This window comes from Tachypleus tridentatus, chromosome 8 (assembly GCF_004210375.1).
Source record: "Tachypleus tridentatus isolate NWPU-2018 chromosome 8, ASM421037v1, whole genome shotgun sequence".
Lineage (NCBI taxonomy): Eukaryota > Metazoa > Arthropoda > Merostomata > Xiphosura > Limulidae > Tachypleus > Tachypleus tridentatus.
The window spans coordinates 86,148,548-86,170,184 of NC_134832.1; the positions used below are offsets into that span (position 1 = coordinate 86,148,548).

The 21,637-nt window shown below is 32.7% G+C and overlaps 1 protein-coding gene across 1 annotated transcript; it reads left to right on the plus strand.

The window, feature by feature from the left end:
* Positions 1-279: 279 nt before the first annotated feature.
* LOC143222845 (mambaquaretin-4-like) lies at positions 280-6,608 on the plus strand. Its single transcript, XM_076449925.1, has 3 exons — positions 280-436; positions 3,037-3,207; positions 6,454-6,608. The coding sequence occupies exons 1-3, from the start codon at positions 373-375 to the stop codon at positions 6,468-6,470; spliced, it is 252 nt and encodes an 83-aa protein (XP_076306040.1). The 5' UTR covers positions 280-372; the 3' UTR covers positions 6,471-6,608.
* Positions 6,609-21,637: the final 15,029 nt, after the last annotated feature.

Sequence of the window (21,637 nt, forward strand, 5' to 3'; positions counted from 1 at the left end):
CAAAGATCGTTCTTATCTCAAAAAGTGGATGTTAAAATATACAAATGAATAAACAAGATATAAGTCAAAAGAAAATAATTAGTAAAAAAATTAAAAGTCTGCACATCTTACGACTTTTTTTGTTCATCCACCTGTTACAAATGTCAGCTGCTGTGAACAAAATTACACTCTGGAGGTTATTCGAGGAAAAAGGTTTATCCTTATTTCTACTAAGCTGTTAGTTAAAAAGAAACACGAGTGTTTTTAGTATGTAAATATTTGCTCAAATATCTGAACATCAGTATACCTGTTGAGGTTCGTGGTACATGCAGACTACATATAAACGTGGTAAATGCACAAACTTCTCACAGATCTATCCCTCACACAGTAAGAATGGGTAACAAAGAACTGTTATTACTTATAGTGATTTTGGTGTCTTGTCTCTCAACGGAGGAAGGTAAGACAATATTTCATGTTATCATGTGTTACTTCTTTATTAAGTATACATGCTTCAACAGTTTCAGTTAGACAAAGCTTTTTGATTTGTGTTAAATAACACAGGTAATATTTTATTTTGCAGACAAAATACTTATTTTTTCTGATTTTCAAAACTAGTTCAGGTTGAAACCGTAGCACAATTACAATATATTTTTGCTTTTAACAATGGCCTTATTTAGTCTATGGGACAAACTACTTTGGCTTCAGGTATATTATTGATAAAGTTTTGTTTGTTTGTTTTTTGAATTTCGCACAAAGCTACTCGAGGGCTATCTGTGCTAGCCGTCCCTAATTTAGCAGTGTAAGGCTAGAGGGAAGGCAGCTAGTCATCACCACCCACCGTCAACTCTTGGGCTACTCTTTTACCAACAAATAGTGGGATTGACCGTCACATTATAACGTCCCCACGGCGAAGGGGATGCGAACCCGCGACCCTCAGATTACGAGTCGCACGCCTTAACACGCTTGGCCAGATTATTGATAAATACACTATTTTAAGATGATTAAGTAAAGATTACAAAGTACATACTTACTACCATCCTAATATTGCGAAAATTATATAAAAACCTAAGTTATGAAAACTTAGTTGACAAACTGTTATATTATGGTTATTCTAATTAGCATTAGGCTTATCATTATTTCTGGAAGACTAAATAGGTATTAAACATTTGAATTAGAATTAATATTTTATCAAATATTAACACAGATTTAAAAGTATAATAAAAATGAAATAAATCTGTGGTAAATTACGTGTGAAAAGATGAAATGCTATTTGTTATTTTTGACAATTAATCCTTATTTAATGTACTTGAGGATGCTTAAAACCGTTTAGATATAAAGACCTTAAACTAATCATGTCAGAGATATTGCCAAGAATTAATTATGGAGATTAAATTTTGAGTAGGTCACTAGGGCTAAATTCTAGACTGAAATTAATATGTAAGAATGAGCAGGTTGGCTAACTGGATTTGTGGGATCAATTCGGTAGAAGCAAGGAGCTTTTTGGAATGGATGGTTTGCACTTAAGTAGGAAAGAGTCTGGCGTGTTTGCAATATAAAATATAAAAATTAACAGCAAGGATTTTTTTTGAAAATACATTAAGAGGTCAACAAAATGTTACTGTGGGGATAGGACCCTTCAAAGATGATAAAAAAGGTTTGTATCTTATGATTATGAAATGACTAGGGCATTAAATTATGTTTCATCTTCAGCTAATGAAGATTTAAGCAGTATTCCTCATCGTGAACAACTTATAGATGAAATAAAGTTGAACAAAACAACTGCATAAATTATGAGCTTGTTAAAATCAAATTGGAAAGTTTAATATTTGGTGTATCTGGATTTTTAGAAAGCATTTGACAAAGCGCTTGTAAAGAAACCCAGTATTTTTTATTTACATTAATGGCATAGATGAAGAAATGGTCAATAATTTACTTACTTTTGTTAATGATATCAAGGTCTTGGGTGTTGCTTGGTATGAAGAAGATGCTGATGCTTTACAAAAGGATTTAGATCATTTAGTGAGTTGGACAAATAAATAGCAGATAGCTGTGTAGATTATCATAATTTGAATTATAAGTATAATTTGGATGGGAATACGCTGAGAGTGTCACGAAAGAAAAGGATCTTGGTGTAATGGTTGACCATCCTTTTAAGTCATCCAAGCAGTGTTTTGTTTCTAATGGTAGGAAATATAGGATTTTAGATTGTATCTACAAAATTATTGAATACAAGTCTAAAAAGATTATAATTTCATTGTATAAGTCTCTGGTTAGGCCACATTACGAGTATTGTTTTTAGTCTTAGACTCCTTAGCTTGAGAAATGCATTGAATTATTGGAAAGGGTTCAAAAGATGGTCACTAAAATGGTACCTGAGATGCAAAGGTTGTCATATGAGGAGAGGTTAAGTTCCTTAGAAAAACGTGTTTTCTCCTGAATAAAGAAGAGTTATAGGGGATCTGGTTGAAGTGTTTAAGATTGTAAAAGGAATTAATAATGTTGATGCATCAAAATTTTTCATATTTAACAGCAAGAATTATAGAACAAGGGAACACAAATATAGATTTAGGCAAGGTAGAAACCGACTTCAGCTAATACAAACTTATTTTTCCAATAGGGTGATTGACTTATGGAATGAGCTACCTTCATATGTTGTAAAGGCAGTAAATATGAGTGAGTTTTAAAGAAAGGTTGGCAGAATGGTATATATATATATATATATTGTATAAAGCTTGTATATGAATGATAATGGTTGGTTTTATTTATTTTTTCAATAATTTTATTTTGGCTTAGAGGAAAGGACAGCCACCTTGGACTTACTGGTCTTTTATTGTCCCTAAACATTATGTAATGTTATTATGCTGCGTTAAATTATGGTTTCAAGCTATAATTTAATGTATTTAATCATCTGTTTTTTTAAATTGAAATTAGAAATTAATAACAGCCCTCCCTTTAAAAACAGATATTTAATTGTTGTTATCATGCTGTTTTAGAAAGAAAAGATATAGGCATAGAAACATGGTGTTGTAGCATTAACCAATGCCTCTAAATTCATAGTTCAGACAATTGACTGCACAGCTCCAAAAGACCCTGGGTTTTGTTACGGGTACTTCTTGAAGTATTACTATGATCCTAAAACAGGATTATGTCACAGTTTCGTATACGGAGGTTGTAGAGGAAATGGAAACCGATTCGATAGTGAAGAGAAATGTATGGCTGCTTGTGCAGGTGAGTAAATATTCTGTAAGGTGCTGTATTTAAATAAATATATTATAATAACAGTAATCCTTTTAAATACTCTTGTTGGAACTTATGGATGGAAATACAGTGAAAGAAAGAGATGGATGACAGAACCTGACGGACACTTGAAATGAAGTGATAGGACTTGTGTGTTGAATTTCTTACATAGTAAGTTATGTTGAATTTCCTACATAGTAAGTTATGTTGAATTTCCTACAGAGACCATAAGATGATTCTTCAGCAGTCTAGAGTGCAGAGTTACCTTCTTTGAAGATACTCTATATGTATCTCAGGGTAATAAAATAATGCACTGAAAAGAATAGTTGTGGAAACTACAATTACAGTAAGGTGATCCTTGGGAAGCAGATTATTTTGATGTTAAAAAGAGAACCAAGAGAGTAGATATCGGTGGTGAAACTTTATTAACTTTCACCTAGTATAAGAGCCAATGACTCATTAGCCTTAATTTAATACATTGTAATCTAATACAATTAAAGCAACAACATCTGAAAAGTCTCTTTACGTTTTCCAGTACATTATATCAAATCTGTGTTAAAATTGTTTCTATTTATTCAATATGATAATATTTAACGAATTAAAATAGAAAAATCGTACATAAGATATACTCTAATCTGACTAGTTCACACCATAACAGTTATCGATGATAAATATAGTGTCTGAGACATTATTGTAACTCAATTGGCTTAATGAGTTGTGGCATTTAGTGAGAGACCTCTTCGGCACTGGATATAGCAGATATAGTGTGACTAACATATTGTTATACATTCCTTTTTACTTTCACTCTTAGAATTATTAATCAACGGAGCACATGTTTCAAATAAGTTGTATTATATCCTGTAAACTGAAACTAATACAAATAAATATATATACATATGTGAGCTTTTAACCCAAATAATATTCCTGCATTTTAACCACCACTTTTAAATCAGCTGCATAATATATAGACAATTATGATTCTACTTTCCGTAAAAACATTTAACTTAATATTATCTAAATAAGGGTTAGTTTTGATAATATTATCTCATAAAACTTTATACAAGGAAAAAAAAACAAGAGAAAATCCTCAATTGCCGTGGCACTTGAAATTCCTTTAAGCAAGTTTAGAGCAAATCAGTCTATGAAACCTCTGATTATTAACTTTATTAGCTATATATTTCTTCGCCAACAAGCCCCCCATTGGCACAGCAATATGTCTAGGGACATACAACGCTAGGAACCAGGTTTCGATGCCCGTAGTGGGAAGAGCACAGAAAGCCCTTTGTGTAACTTTGTGCATAATGACAAACAATCACCAACAAAACCAATCATAGGGAGCGCGTGCACACTGTTCGATTTTGTCACTCATCAGGATTTTAACCAGTCTATCCTCAAATTCTTTTAGGTAGGATTAGAGTAAATTAATCTATAAGACCTTAAGCGTGGTCAAATACATCAATCGAAAGGGTTTTACTATCTGAGATGAAAACTATGATTAGATCTCAAGTCTGTCAAGAGATGGTGGCGTTATTAGCTAAAGGTCTGTACTTGAAAAAAAAAAAAAAAACTCAGAGCCATTTTACGAGCCGCTTATTCATGGCTAATGATTGACAAGTGACGAGAAAAATTATAAATTATACGGTTTATCAAATCAAATATCTATAATGTTTCTGAAAGGGGGTCGAAGGTGCCTAGAGGGGTCACTTTTTTAACCATTCGCACCACTATAATGTAATGTGTTGTCTCAGTCAGTCGATACTAAAATTAAGTTACATAAGAGGCACTTAACAATGCAACTTGTACTGTCGTGCGCATGCTACGAATTATGAGAACAATTATGCATTCTCTAAGCTGCATCATAATATTATATAGGAAATTAAAAAGCAAGAAATAAAAAATTTGTTACTCGTAATTTCGGTTTTATTTATTCTTGAAACAGAAAACTTTCGGGGATCCCGTGGATGTATGTCTAATTTATACATTCATTATAACTTGTATATAAATTATCTTTCATGATTGAGCATGAATAAAATACTAGTTATAAATTGCGTAAAATCAATTATTTGCCAAAACCTAAATCAGATGTTCAATGCAGCACTATACTTGCTATATGTGTCGTAAATTCACTGATTTAGATACGATGAAAACAATTAATACCGTGCTTAAATTTAATCATCAGAAGAAATTAGAGATTGATAAAAATTTATTTTGAAACTGCTCATTGAAACTTCCCTTTAATCTGAAACTGTAAAAAATAATTGAATATTGCTAGAGTTTAATATCCTTGCCCACAGAAATATTTTGGCATACGAAGTTTAATTTGCAAACACTTTAAATAATCATTTTATCACACAAAACTTTAAAGTGCGACGTCAATTTTAAATAAATATTATATAAAAGGTTACAGTTGTCTCGTATGTGTATTTTCTTATAGCAAAGCCACATCTGGCTATCTGCTGAGTCTACCGAGGGAAATCAAACCACTGATTCTAGCGTTGTAAATACGTAGACTTACCGCTGTACTAGCGGGGTACTACTGTTGTCACTCATGTTCTTAGTCAAATATATATGCTATTAAAGGTTTGTTTGTTTGTTTGTTTTGGAATTTCGCACAAAGCTACTCGAGGGCTATCTGTGCTAGCCGTCCCTAATTTAGACTAGAGGGAAGGCAGCTAGTATTCACCACCCACCGTCAACTCTTGGGCTACTCTTTTACCAACGAATAATGGGATTGACCGTAACATCATAACGCCCCCACGGCTGAAAGGGCGAGCATGGTTGGCGCGACTGGGATGCGAACCCGCAACCCTCAGATTACGAGTCGCACGCCTTAACACGCTTGGCCATGCCGGGCCCACTATTAAAGGTCAGACGTTACTAACTTATTCAAACCTAAGGGCTGAATACGAAATATTTCTTCACTGATTCACTTTTCACACAGACAGAACTAAGCCTAATATCTCATAGATAAAAACTTGCCCATTCTCATCAATATGTATATTAAAGTTTATTCTCAAATCGCCACATTTAAGCTTTTCCCCGACAAAGATGTCGGTTTATTATCACACAAGCATACATTTATTCTCATAGAAGCACATCTATTTTTTTCTATAACACATATGTTTAGACTTGTCTGAAACAGAGATTAATTTTATCTTATAACTGAGGCTTTAAAACTCAACTTAAAATAAAGTATACGAAACAATGTCGCATAATTATTTCTGTTTTGGTTTTCAGGAACTCGATTTACTTGAATAGCTGCTTGAAGAAAATAAATATGAATCCATAAAGTTTTGGATACAACAGTTTTTGCTTAATTTGTTTATTTGCTATTGGTATGTTATAACTGTTTTTCATAATTATTATTAAACATTAAAACTGTTGGATACTTATGTCATGTTATAACAGTTTTCCTATGTTTATATAATAGTTTGCTTTCACTTGTTTCAGTTTTCTAAGTACAGTTCTACAATTCTCTTATGTACACTTTGTATGTATCTATATATGCACCTAATATTAGAACTTTAATACACAAACACCAACCAGACACAACAGATTAAATAATTCAAGGTGTTTATTTTGTTTTGGATACATCTTATAGCAATTTTAGGAATAACCAACGATTCGAATTTTCCATTAAAATTTTGATTATTTCTCTTTATTTACTAGTTTTTAAACGTCCATGGAATGGACACAACATCTATAAAGTTTTAGTATAGCCATATCTCTAACATCTATAACATTTATAATAATTAAAACCACAATCACAAATTTAATCCTTACTTTGACCTGCAGAGAAGTGTATAAAGATACAAAGGAAGGGATACATTTTATAAATTTATAAATGTAGTTTTAATTTTTGTTTCATTATTTTTTCGTAGCAGGATCCTACTTTATTTTGAAATAAATAATTTTAATACTATAATTTGTTTACCTTTTACGTTGTACTTGTATAAAGTATGTACTTTACCATTAGAAACTGTCGCGTGTCTACCCATCAATAAGTAGTATCATTCGCTGAGATGAAAATATAGTACGGCCAGTCAAGTTATTAGGACAGATATTGTAACAATAGCCGAACCGTCTAGGCGCTAGCACATCTCAGGTAGGTAGTCAGGAGACAAAAAAGTCATTACAGAAAAATTTTAATTGTTATATTGGAAGCGTTAGATACCTTTTTAGTGTATTATTAGTATATATACACATAATATATCATTTTCCAAATCCATACAGGAAACTTAGTTATAAAATCAAGTGATTGTTTCAAAGATTTTTAGTAACACTGATTATACAATTCAGCATTTTTATATAAAACTTACATTTCGTCATAACCCAAATATACTATCACACACACTTGACAAAATATCAGGTGCTATAAACATTATAGTTTATAATTTTATTAGATTAGCTTTCATACAAATTATGCTCATTCCAACTCAATATTTAAGAATGTATATAGTTTGTAAACGATGGCGAAAATCAATCAAATCAATTATTGTTGTTACCTCTTTGTACATTAGTGCTGTTTCTTACTAACTGCATATGGTCTATACGTTTTCTTGGGTTTTTCATTCTATTTCTGGCATGAGTCACATGTTACAATTGTCTATCGATGTATCAGTGTGAAATTAGAAACTATAATAAGACTCACTAATATACTATTTACAAAACATCCTATATTATAAATTACTCACTCTACATGTACAGATTACATTACGATAAATTACACGTCATGAATATCAATTTCTAACAAGTCTCCATTTATATTTCTTAAACAAAACTAATGTTTCATCATATTGCACGATTATTATCTGCGAGGAAAATCACACACATAATAAATATGCTAAAACATTTATTGGAAAAATTTCATGACACAGTAATATACTATAAATATCTGAGCTAATAAATTAGTGTATTAGTTTTATACATCTTTTGTATATTGTATTCATTATACTCTTTCAATTAAAGTTATTCATTCGCGTATACAAACATTGAACTTATCACGTGACGTTTTAGTATAGATTTTGAAACAATGTTACACTAATATTTCACATATTATTTTTTACACTTACACAAATAACATAAACTTTTATTATTAATTTGTCAATTACAATCGGTATTCAATCTCAAATATAACAGAATTTGCACAAGTACACTCGAAGATTGACTAAAACCTAATTATTAAATAATTATTTGTCTGGCTTAATCTTTCTGGATACAGTTGAGAGACAAAACAAATAGATATTTATAAAAGTTACTGAAATATATACGAGACACAATCTTATATATATCTATACATACTTCGAAATTCGCAAACATCAACAGCGGTAACAAAATTGGTCTTGCTAAGGGAGATATATATAATTAAAAATCAGACGGTAATCAGTGACGATGTTTACTCTAAATATAAAAAGAAAAAAGCCTTCATTAGCTAAAGTATTATATGCAGTAATATGTTTTTCTTTCTGAGGTTGTTATGGTAAACCTTTACATTTTATGTGTTTCAACGAAATCATTTTCGTCTGAAAAAGAATAGCCTTCACATTCTCTATCTTCAGTATAAATCTTCATTTGAAATCTGTCGTGTCTATTTTGTATAATATCAATAGTTTAATGAAGTAATGAATGTAGAACATTTAAATGTTCAATCATGTGACTGCAAAAAAATTAAAACCACACAAATATGACACTCAATAAGATTATTTGCACGAAAAGGATGATCACGTCATTGTACATTTTTAAATTATTCACCACTATGCATACACTCGTAACCCACATCTGTAGGTATGTTTGTCAATTGTGTTTACACACTTGTACACGTGTATAGCCTAGAAAAAAGGGACATTTTAAGAAATGAGGCCAAAGGGTAAAATTGTGTGACCAATGCTTTGAACTTTGTTGAACAGTCACTCGACTGTTACTTGAGAAACAATCCCTCTTTTATCATGTAATGAAAACAAAAATTAATGTGTTTCATCTGATATATAAAAATACAGAACACTAGTTGTAGATATAGTTTGATATAAGGGACAAAGAATATGTTAACACTTTGTTACTTCATTCTATTATGTACTATGAATATCAGAACGGATGTATTTTTAAATACTGTGTTATATTTCTTGGTTTTGAGATCCCATGATAAAAACTGGGGTCTGCAATAAAAGACGTATCTTATATTTATATAAAATCAGTTTATAAAGAGCATTCCGATAGTTCACATTAAAACAATTCGCCAGCATGATTAGATATATATATATATTAGATATATCTGTATATTAGATATATCTCTAGAGTCTCATATTTATAAACTCGTAATATTTGACAATACACTAAAACATTACTTTCTGCTTCTAACTTAACCCTCCGCTAGTACAGCGGTATGTCTCCGGATTTACAACGCTAAAATCAGCGGTTCGATTCCCCTCGGTGGGCTGAGCAGATAGCCTTTGTGGCTTTGCTAAAAGAAAAACACAAACACACACGCTTCTAACTTAATACTTTCTGATTTCAATCTAGAACTTACAAATTTGTCGTTTAAAATTACTATTGTATACATATAAACAAGATCTATACATAGCCTAACTTCTTCAAACTGTATTTATTTAGATATAATAGAATTTTACTTTTTGCGTCTTAAATATCAAAAAGGATGTTGAAAATCTACAAAAATTTAGTAATGTTCACTGTAGTAACAGAAATAAGTTGGAGTCATAACATATTACCACACCCTCTCCTTTAACTTAGAGTTGCCTATGTTCTTGTATTAAAAACATAAAAGATGTCTAACAGGGATGAGATAACGTTGTTTACTTTTAAAATACTTTTGTGATCATTGATAAAAAACAATATTTCCATCGTAAGTTGATGTACAATGCTGATCATATTGTCACTGTAGTGTTACTTCCGTCGGTGAAAGTGAAAAGACTTAGGGACAAAGTGTATGCCAACAGCCTCGTGGTCTAGTGCTAAAACCACGCAGGTAAAATTACAGATAAAAACTGAAATAATCGAAAACCTACACAAAACTAATGTTCAACCAATATTAAAACTGCGATGGCTCTTGAGTTACGAGGACATCCGGTTGCATGATTTTGTTACTGGTGATGGATGACATTTTGCCAGTACTTAATTTCTTGGATCGTTCGTGAATGTCACATTTAAAGTTGAATATCTTAATAAATGATGTAACATTAATGATTGTTAAAGTGTTTTGACCAATAATGTAATTAATACATTTTCAGCCAACATTAGTCAACACAAAAAACAAATATAAAAAACACAAAGAAAACAATAATAACAGAGCACCAAACAAACTGACAATGAACACATTATTTTTCAATAAAGTTAATAACTATATTAACACAAAGAAAATTCCAAACTAGCTTACCATTTCAGTCCAAGTAGAGATCAAACTAGTAAGTAGTAACAATCGAGAAAATACAATTCAACAACTCATAAAACCAATAACAGAACTAGAAATACAAAACACTAAAAATCACAAAAACAAGGCTTCTGGACATGACAAAATACGGTATATTATTATCAAAATGAGGCACACCGACATTGTACGACCATCTGGCTTCTACATTTAATATATATTTCTACAATCAGATTACGATCAACTGCTTGAAAGCAGATGTTTTGTTTACCCTGAAAGAAGGATAGCCAGCAAGAACACCAGGAAACTACAAACTAATCAGCTCAACTAGCTGCATCGGAAAACTACCATAAAACATAATTAATTTAAAACTTTTGCCAATCTAAACGGATCTAGTAAGAGTGCAGAAAACACAGTAGATAGTTCCAACCGAAACAAATGGATTGTCGTTTACTTTCTCAATGTTGAGAAATCATCCAACACTGTGTGGCACAACGAACTGAAGTATCAAATGTCACAAATGAAACTAACGCTAGCCCGCCATCTTTCTAGGTAACAGGAGAGCTAAAATTACTGTGCCAGGCACCTTCTCAGAATACTTTACTCTGAAGGCAGGTGTCGGAGTAGTAGTTAGCCTTATTTTATTAATCTAAACAAGTATGGAAGTGAAATACTATTGTTTAGTCTAAATTCCTGCTTCTTCAGTTTTGTGATGATGTGGCTATTTTGAAGAGCTCATACATACCAACCATATCAGTGAGAAATTTGCAACCACTGTTGAATTAAGTAGAATACTGCTCCAAAAAACAGAGTCAAGATAAAACACAAATCATGTTATTTATAAACTAAAAAAAAAGGAAAGCAAAAAGCTCACGAAATTTATACCTTTAACGAACCTTCTCCAGGTAACCACAGCAGTCAAATTACTGAGTTTAACCTGCGATTATGCACTAAATTGGACTAAACATATAAACGAAATTATCTTAGAAACAAAATCTGGCGAAGAATGAACTGTGTACGTCATCTGACTGGCAACAACAGAGACGCTACGATCGAAAACATACTTAAAACTTAAAAACTTTGCATACGTCCAGTGGCAGAGTGTGTCTGCCTAACATGGATAAATAAATGTAACCAAATTAATTATACAAAAGGTATAGACAATATAAAATTCAATTATTGCTAAAGCACACAGAGTTTCTAAATACACAATCATAAACTTCCAAAACAGATTTCAAAGTAGATCAATAGATATTTTCCGCAAAAAGCTTATAAAATGCATTATTAAGACTGCTCAAAAACTTTATCGTACTTGATGGGAATAGACCTTAAAACCTATCACCACCAACTCAGTAAGCGCACTAAGTAACCCATGGTCACCTACTAATGGTCAAACCGGTAGCTAGATATAATGTCAATTATATTTTAAAAAGGATTTTATATGAAAAAAATAAGCTTAGTTCTTTATGTTTTTTATCAGTAGGTGTGGAACTGTTTGAGTGAACAAAACTTTATGATGACAACGAACGAAAACATGAGAAGTATCTAATAGAAAAACAAAAAGACACCTGCGTAGTATATTCAAGGAAATAGTCTGAAAAGGATCACTCGCTTGACAACTAGGATACGTGTTTAGTGTGTTAAAGCTTATGCAAATACTTAAGGTATTTTTAAGCTACTTTTTCATGCACTTTATCAGGTAAAGACTGGAAGTCTTTAATGCATAAAGGTCCCTGCTACAGTCATTTTATATCTTATTTTTAGTATCTTCAAGGTAATGCTTTCTGAGTCTACTCACTTTTATTGGTTTTTAATTAAGAAATGATACGAGAGAGAAAAGACAGTATGGCAGTTTGTGTAAACTATTATTGCTTGTTTCACATACAATTTGACATTTTAGACTATTAAGTAAATTTGGACAATATCGTTTATCAGTACATTCGAAAAGGAAATTCATAAAACTATTTATTCTAACAACATTCATCCAGATTGTTCGCGAAAAATTATCTTTTGTGAACTATAGATGTTTAGAAGGCCACTGTGGATAAGAATTTTGAGCTTTTAGTTCCATCAGCCACATACGTTGTCTGTGTTTGCCCTGAGAAGTTACAGGTTATTTAGAGGTAATACGAAACCTACAACAGCAAAAAAAACAACTAAAGTCCAGAACGTTTACCGTAGGGAGATATTACTCACGTAAGATTTAAGAGATTACCTGAAGACAAAAAAACAAAAAAACGAAATACTTTCGAAATGTTGTTTTCTACACTTGTGGTTGCCGTCCATGAACCGTCTGACTTAACAATCTATCAAGTTATATTTCTTCACGTTTTAAACATCACTGCATTGAACAATCTTTTACGGACTCTGCAGATGTATTATCACTGCATAATTCATTTATTTATAAAGAAGCAGCTCATTTTACATCAACATAACGGCATTTTATTCTTTATGAAGAGCAGTTCATCTAATTATTCATTAAAATTTATGTCCTTTTCCATAACAGAATTATACATACATGAATTTTATGGCTTTTATAATAGTGTGAATAAAATATACCCCAGAAATAGAATAATAAAGTTTAACAATAAACCGTTTTATAGTGTGAAATTAAAAAAAGTAGTTTTGGGCATCTGGTTTCAATGACCAGCAGTAATCAGCCATCATGATGATGTTCTGCCTTCCATGATACCATCCTGACCATTTTCATGAAACCTGTCTCTTTGTTCTTTGCTGACGGCGCTAAGATTCTCAGGGAAATAGTCAATATGTGAGTGTAAGGAGTGAGTTTTCAAACTTATATTACAATCAAACCCTTTGAGTTCATCGAGCGTTTCATTCCTATTATATCACAATACGAGTCCTTTTTGTATCCTAAACTATTGACATATAATATCTTTAAAGGCAATACACACTTTTCCAACTTTCCTCATTGTTATTTCTAACTGGTTATCCGATATTGAGCATGTATTTCATAGCAAAATCAGATCAGTCTATCTGTCGATAGAGGAGAATCGAACCCCTGATTGTAAATTCGAAAATTTATTGCTGTCTAACCGGGAGATAATAACACAGCAATTGGACCCATGGAATTAATGGGGGCCCATTGGTAATTCTATTCTATGTAAAATTAGAGGAGATGTAGGGCTCACCAAAATTAATATTCCTTGGGCCCACGTGATATTAAACCTTTCACTGTGTGTTCCCCCACAGTCACACACACTGTTAATTTATTAAACACATTCTATCTACTGCTAAAAACTTCACAATTTTAACATAATAATCTTCAAACTACGAGTTTCTGGTCCAAACGAATATCCAAGTTTAAAAACTAACGTCAATTTGTTTTCAGCTTTGCTTGTTTTGACATGTTCAGTTTAAAAAATTGTATTTTTAACGTTTATAAAATTTGCTTATTTTTCACTCTCTGTATATTTTGTATATATTTTCTCCATACTTAAGCTTGTAGTGTTTTTTTATGTGTTTATGTATATATCCCACATGCATGTTGCGTGAAAACATTTTAAATCGCTGACGATAGCATCTGTAAACAATGAAACATCCAAATATTAAACTTGTTCTTTTCTTTTAAATATTGTGATCCTGTTTTTGATTAGACTTTGTTTTATTAGTGAAAGAGACCAAAATAAAATTAATTTGTAAAAACATAATATTTTCGATTATTACTCACTCTCTATTTTTGCCTGTTCTACAAATAAACATTTTTTGTAAGTTATGGAACTATTTTTCTTTTCATAGTTACTATGAAAACCGATAAAGTAACATGTAATTAAATTTGAAGCGGCAAGAAATGATGTAAAAATTAAGATCGTCAAGGAGATGCTCAGTGATCAGACTCGAATTTCCATTCTGTATTGTGTGACCTTCATTTATTTTACCCATCTGCTTCCATGGAAGCTTACATGTGTCGTCTATTGAAGAATGCGTATTCCTGTGGACACTTTAGTACCTATTTAATGGGTGGATGTTCATCTATAAGATGCAATTCAAGCTATGCTGCTTAATCAAACTTTAGGAAGTTTAAAGAATAACCAGACGACTGTTATTATTTGTGTGGTATACTCTCATGACATATGGCAGATATTCATTCCAATCAGTTTATTCAGGATTAACACACTAAGCAAGCACCTGCTTGAAAGTCTGGATGGTCTTTTCGTAAAAGCCTTTCAGATTGTGGATGATATGGTGGAATGTGTGTATTCGCCTTTCACAACATTTGACACAACTTTGCAAATAACTGGCTGTTCAAATAAGCTACTTGATTTCTGTGAATCTTTCCAGGTATGCCAAAGTCTGAAACCCATTATAAAGCCAATTCATCTGGAACAAACTGCGCTCATGTGCTAGCCAATGTGTGAGATTCAGTCCATTTAGTGAAATAATCAACCACCACATATTGATAACATCTTCCAATTTTAGACAAAGAATCAGCTATATCCAGTCAGACTTTTTCCAGAGAAGTAGCTACCAATCGGGTGCTACCATTTTTTCTTTGGATAGTACACTGGGTATAGTGGCTATAGTACACTGGGTATAGTGGCTATACCATTTCTAAACATCTTCTTTATATGAATGTGGTCGATAAAAACACTTCTATATATTAGCAATAATTCACGAAACATCGTAGTATTCTATAGCTCTAGCATAACACAGAGCTTAATATGTTTCTTGAATTAGATCTTTAAGGACTACTGGCTGCATCACAGGTCAGTTGCAACACCTTAGTGGCTTGTACAAATAGAAAAGTAAACCATCCCGCTCTTGTAGTTGCCTGTGCAGGTGTAAAATTTCGCATGCATAGGTACTGCATTTGCTAAACTGTTACGAACGCGTACAACCTTGCTGCATGGTATTTGTACAGGAGCGCTCACAATACAACTGGCAAATACAATCCTGTACTTCACTACATCCTGTACCCGTGACAAAACTATAACAATTCCACCACCATTATTATCTGCATCCAGAATGAATGGACAGCCCTTACGAGAACAAGCCAACACTGGAACTTAGACAAAAGTGAGCTTCAAAGAATGAAATACGTTTTCACACTTCACTCTCCATACAAATTCAGTAAAGCCAGTGGTGTTTCTGTTTTATAGAAGTTACCACAAACTGTGAAACTTAGAAATCTACGAACTTTTCATTTGTTAGGATCCTTAGGTACTCCATATTTTGCCTACTACATGAATGATAAACTGTATATTCACATCCATAAGCATTTTCCTGGTTTTAATTTCAAGCCTACTTCCTTGTTGCACTGAATTACCGTTCTCAAGTTGCAGTTTGAAATGTGACAAGAATGTACATACATGAGATATCTCTTCCACTGCAGTCCTCTCTTCTGAGAGCAAAACAAACAAACATAAGTATAGTTCCTAACGGCAAGAATTATGTTTTAGACACCAATTTAATTCTTTTTTACTAAAACCGATCAGACTTCTTCTGTTCCATCTGACTGCTACGGTTGACAACAACAAGTAAATGTGTAAAAACTTCAGTTTTATACTTGAGTGAAACAAAAAAGTCAGCTATACCATATGTACACAGGTTACACACTTCAATCAATGCTTACACGTAGTTATATGTTTTTGTATTGCTTATTTGAGCAGGTTATTTTACCAGAAATACTAGGTTAAGGTTCAAAGCCAAGTTTGCAGCACTTTGTCTCAGGCCACCTGAAGTCTCTCTCAGCACCTACATCCAAGATGTGTTAAAAACCGGACAAGGTAATTATGCTTAGCTGGTGGCCTGAGTTAGTACAGTAATTTCAATTAAATTACTCTGTGTTAAACGCATACTATGCACAGTTTTTTATCGTTTAATATCTAGAATTTCTCGTTAACAGGGAAAGGTTCGTATTTCTCCAATGTTTTTCTCTGATATCTATATTATATACTTTATTTAACTGACAGAATGTGATAATAGATTCCAGTGGAAGGCACTTGTATTCATCTTTTGGACGTAGTTTAACCCCTAACAACTTGAGCTGTCAAAATCAAACACTCCTTAAACAATAGCTCACGTGACCCGGTAGGATTCTTTAGTTCCAGTGAAGGGAAATGTTAATGCTAGCATACAATGACATTCTATAGAATTGTGTGCTTCCAACTTTATGGCAACACTTTGAGGAAGGCCCTTTTTTGTTTCAGCATGACAATGTATCATAAAGACATGGTTTGCCAAGGTTGGTGTAGAAGAACTTGACTGGCCTGCACAGAGCCCTGACCTCAACCCCATCGAACACATTTGGGATGGACTGTAAGCCAGGTCTTCTCGCCCAACATCAGTGCCTGACCTCACTAATGCTCTTGTGGATGAACAGGAGCGAATCCTTCAGCCATGTTCCAAAACCTAGTGAAAAGCCTTCATAGAAGAGCGGAGGCTGTTACAGCAGTAAAGGGAAAACAAACTCCGTATTAATACTCATGATTTGGAATGAGATGCTCAACAAGCACATATGGGTGTGATGATCGGGTGTCCACGTACTTTTAGCCATGTAGTATATACCCATTTGATATAATTACTGAAAACCAGCTTTAAAACAGTTTTATTCAACCCAAAGACATTTGAAAACGTTTAGAAAGTTGTAATGTTTCTAGTTTCTTCTGTTCTCACGGACGTATTGTCAGTAGGTATTCGACTTGCTAATTACATGTAGTTTAACTACTGATTGTAGCAACGTTTCTGTGTAAAAATAATTATGGAAAACAATTTAGAAATTTTATGAGCGAAACTGTTTGGTGATAGCTGTTCAGATAGTTATTTCCTATCCCAGTATGATAGTCTTTAAAACACAGTCTAACACTGTTTTTACAACTGTGACAGACTATAAGAAATAGCTTAAACAAGTCAAGATGGAACACGACGCAACATACAGTTACGACACAAAGTGTTCGTACCCCTGCGTCGTGAGTAGTGTTTTCCTCATAACTTAAAAAGTATCACGATTAGGATAATGAAAGTATAGTATATTATAAATATTATACTAACACACATCTACATAATAATGCAAATTTAACGACAATTAAACATAGGAGGGGTAGATAGTATTCGTGTGTCTACTTTAATGGTCAGTTGTGTAGCCTTTCAGGTGAATTACTTGGCGCAATCTCTCCTCATAGCCCTCCATGATCGTTTGACAGTACGCGACTGGTATTTTCTTCCATTATTCTTTACAGAAGGCCTCCAACTCTTGCAAGTTTATTGGATGACGCTGATGAACCCTGGTCTTCAACTCATGCCAAACGTTTTCAAATGGGTTGAGATCGGATGACTGCGATGACCACTCCAGAACGCTTATGTGGTTCCTCTGCAATCAGAATTGCACATATTTCGATGTGTGCTTAGGGTCATTTTCGTGCTGGAAGATCCAATGACGCCCAAGCCGCAAGTTCCGAGCATCATTCTTGATATAAGTGCCTAATATATCAACGTACTCTTCTTTTTTCATGATTCCGTTGACGCGGTGAAGGTTGTCTACAACAGAAGAACTGAAAAAACATTATAGCATGATGTTTAACTGTTTAACTGAAGGGACGATGTTCTTTGGAGGATCATTGTGGCCGAAAAGCTCGATTTTAGTCTCGTCTGACCAAAGAATACTCTTCCAATAGGTAAAAAACTTATCTACATGCTTTCTTACCTCAATCGTGCTTCTAAATGAATAGGCTTTAAATATGGAGTTCTACGAGAACGGCATGCTTTAAACCCAGAAGAGCGTAACATGTACGTAAATGTAGAAGTCCTTACTTCAACCCCAGTTTCCCATACCAGTTTCTGTATGTCATTACGTGTTAAACGAGGGTTCCTACTAACTTCTCTGAAAACCTTCCTCTTGGTTCTCTCTGGAATTTTGGTTTGGCGTCTGGAACGAGGGAGGTTAGCAGTTGATCCTGTAAGCTTAAACTTGGCAATTATGCTTTGAACAGTAGATTTCGGCACATTATGTTGTGTAGCAATACCGGAAAGAGACACACGAAAACTTGTATTTTACAATAATTCGTTTTTTTTTTAATCACTGGACAGTTGTTTCCTGTTCGCCATGATGACCAAGCAGATAATGACGGAGACGGCGCTAAATTGCCGGAAGTACATTTTTTGCTGGCTAAATTCCAATAATTATGAACCCAGTGTCTAGTTTTGGAATGGTATAATGTAGTTCATTCGCCAAACTAAACAAAATGTTTACGGGAATATCAGATTTTCACACGTTTTGAAATGTACGAACACTTTCTGCTCCTCCTATTTTTGGTTATTTGTTTATAAACAGTTTATTTGTTGTTTAAGTTACATAAAAATGTATGTAGATGTGTGTTAGTATAATATTTATAATACAACGTACGTCTATTAGCCTAAACGCGATACTTTATAAGTTATGAGCAAAAAACTGCTCAGGACGCAGGGGTACGAACACTTTCTGTCGTAACTGTAGCTACAACAAGAGAAGACAATAAGTAAACTATATAATATAGATACAACAACAAAAAATAGTACACAATGTAATATAGATACAATAGGGAAATGCAGTACACCACATAATACGGATACAATAAAGAAAAATAGCACATTATGTAATACTGATACAGCAAGTAAAGATAGTAATTATATAATAAATTATGTTAATTATGATACGTATAGCATGTAAAGTAGACATAAAACAATACGCTATGTAATATTAATACAACAAGTGAAGATAGAATACTATGTAATATAGACATAAAACAATACACTCTGTAATACTGATACAACAGGTGAAGATAGAGTATTATGTAATATAGTTACAACAAGAAGAATAGTACGTATACCATGTAATATAGACATAACAACAGAAAATAATACACCTTGCAATATAGATACAACAAGAAAATATTTTACAGCGTGTGATAAAGATACAATAAGGGATGATAGACATATATAAACATGATATATAAATACAAGGGAAGATACCAAGCCAACCAGTAAAGCGTTTATAGGAGAAGAAAGTCCATCCAATAGTATAGTTTCTATAAGATAAACAAACACACAACCACACCTTGTGTATTTCTGTACAATAAGATAATGCACAACAAATGATATCGGATATCCATCCAGTGATGAAGTCTCAACAATAAAAGGTACACCCTGCAATACGAAAAACAATTATTGTAACACAATAATAAGATATAGGGTTGCTTTTCAACTGTTCGAAAAATATTTAGGCTTCCTATTAAAAAAAAAGCTAAAATATATAAAATAAATCATTTTGTTTAGATATTTATCACGTTTTCTAAAGACCACCCTTTGTGGTTGTACATACAATTGTTAAACTCTTACTTCAAAGTCATGCTTTAGCCACCCCATCGCCACCACCCGTTTTAAAAGTATTGGTGATATCTCGACCATTAATCTATTGATCCAAAAATTAAACTGAATTTAACCTTGTAATGCATTGTTCATTAGTTTAAGTCAAAAGGCTATAATGATTTAAAAAAATACGCTATAGAATTTGATCATGAGAGCAAAATATATGTGTGTTGTTAACAGTGTATACGTAAAAAATTTCTCCACTAAATTATTTTTTATCGTTTCACATTAAAGCTTATCTCTTAATTAGAAAATTTAAGTCGAACAATTTTCTTACTTTTTGTTATAAAATATCCCAGCATTTAATTAAGCAAACATAATACACTTCAGCCGGTATCCTAAATTCTTTCTGAAGATATATGAAACGTAAAATATAAGAACAATACATACGCTTTCTAAAACAGGAATATTACTTGTTAAGAATCTTATGGATTTTAGTAATGCATTTATAAAACAGATGGGGACACTTCTCCCTAATTGAATGATTTATCCAACGATGCTTAAATATCTTCTTCCACAGTCTTCAAACGTTAAACTACTTCTGTGTACCGCAAACTGCATAAAATTATAAGGAGTCACATTAGAAACATTTGGAAAGTGTCAATAAAATTATTGTCAGAGTTAAAAATGAATTAACATTCAAGTAGAAGTAATGTAGCGAATGAACAAATGGAATAACAAAATTCCTGTTTGCTGTGTTTCTCAAACACTGAAAAGGACGACACTCAAACACAGATGTTAACGAATGTTATCAATTTTAACTTCATCCGGCAGTAAAATGTTTGGAGCATTGATACTAAGGATGTCGATACAAGTGTAGATGTAAAATATGAATCTAATAAAACAATATTAAAAAATACAACTAAGAGCAAGATGTACATCTGATAAAAGATATTGATAACTTTGTAACTATTTTCCTAAGTGGTCATCATCAGTAGAAATATTCGTCAGGAATGTTAACAATTTAGATTTTACAACGGAGCAATGTTAGCGACACATTATATATATATATATTTATTAGCGTTAATAGATGACGCTCGAAAACACCTGATGAAAAAAGTTTCTCTTGATATTTATATATCCGTGATTCAGTGGTAAAAACTTCAGCGCTTAAAAAGCTAAATTCCAGAAAGCGATTTCTGCGTTGATCGTAATGCAAAAACAGACTTTTGAAAAAATGTTCAGAAATAGTCTTAAGTACTTTCGAAATATAAACTGATGTCATCATATTTTGTTGTTTATCAGAAGTGTAGTGCATATCGAATGGATTTAGATATTTCAAGAATAAAGTCAGAAACAGCGACCATTATATTCCACATTATAACAGACTTTGTTTATCACTCTATATTTCACCATTGTGGTTTCATCAGGACTAGCAGTACTAGACTAGTTTTTGCACTACTACTACTAGCCTTGATGAAGCCGCAAAGGTTTGTTTGTTTTCTTATAGCAAAGCCACATTGGACTATCTGCTGAGTCCACCGAGGGGAATCGAACCCCTGATTTTAGTGTTGTAAATCCAAAGACTTACCGCTGTACTAGCGGGGGACGAGCCGCAAAGCTAAAACGTTGACAGAAAAAAAATGTTTTTTCAATTATTTTTTGGAGAGTAAAGGCCGTTTTTATTCTAATTTTATTGGCAGTAATGTTTTCAAGATGACATTGCGCAGATGTTGGTAT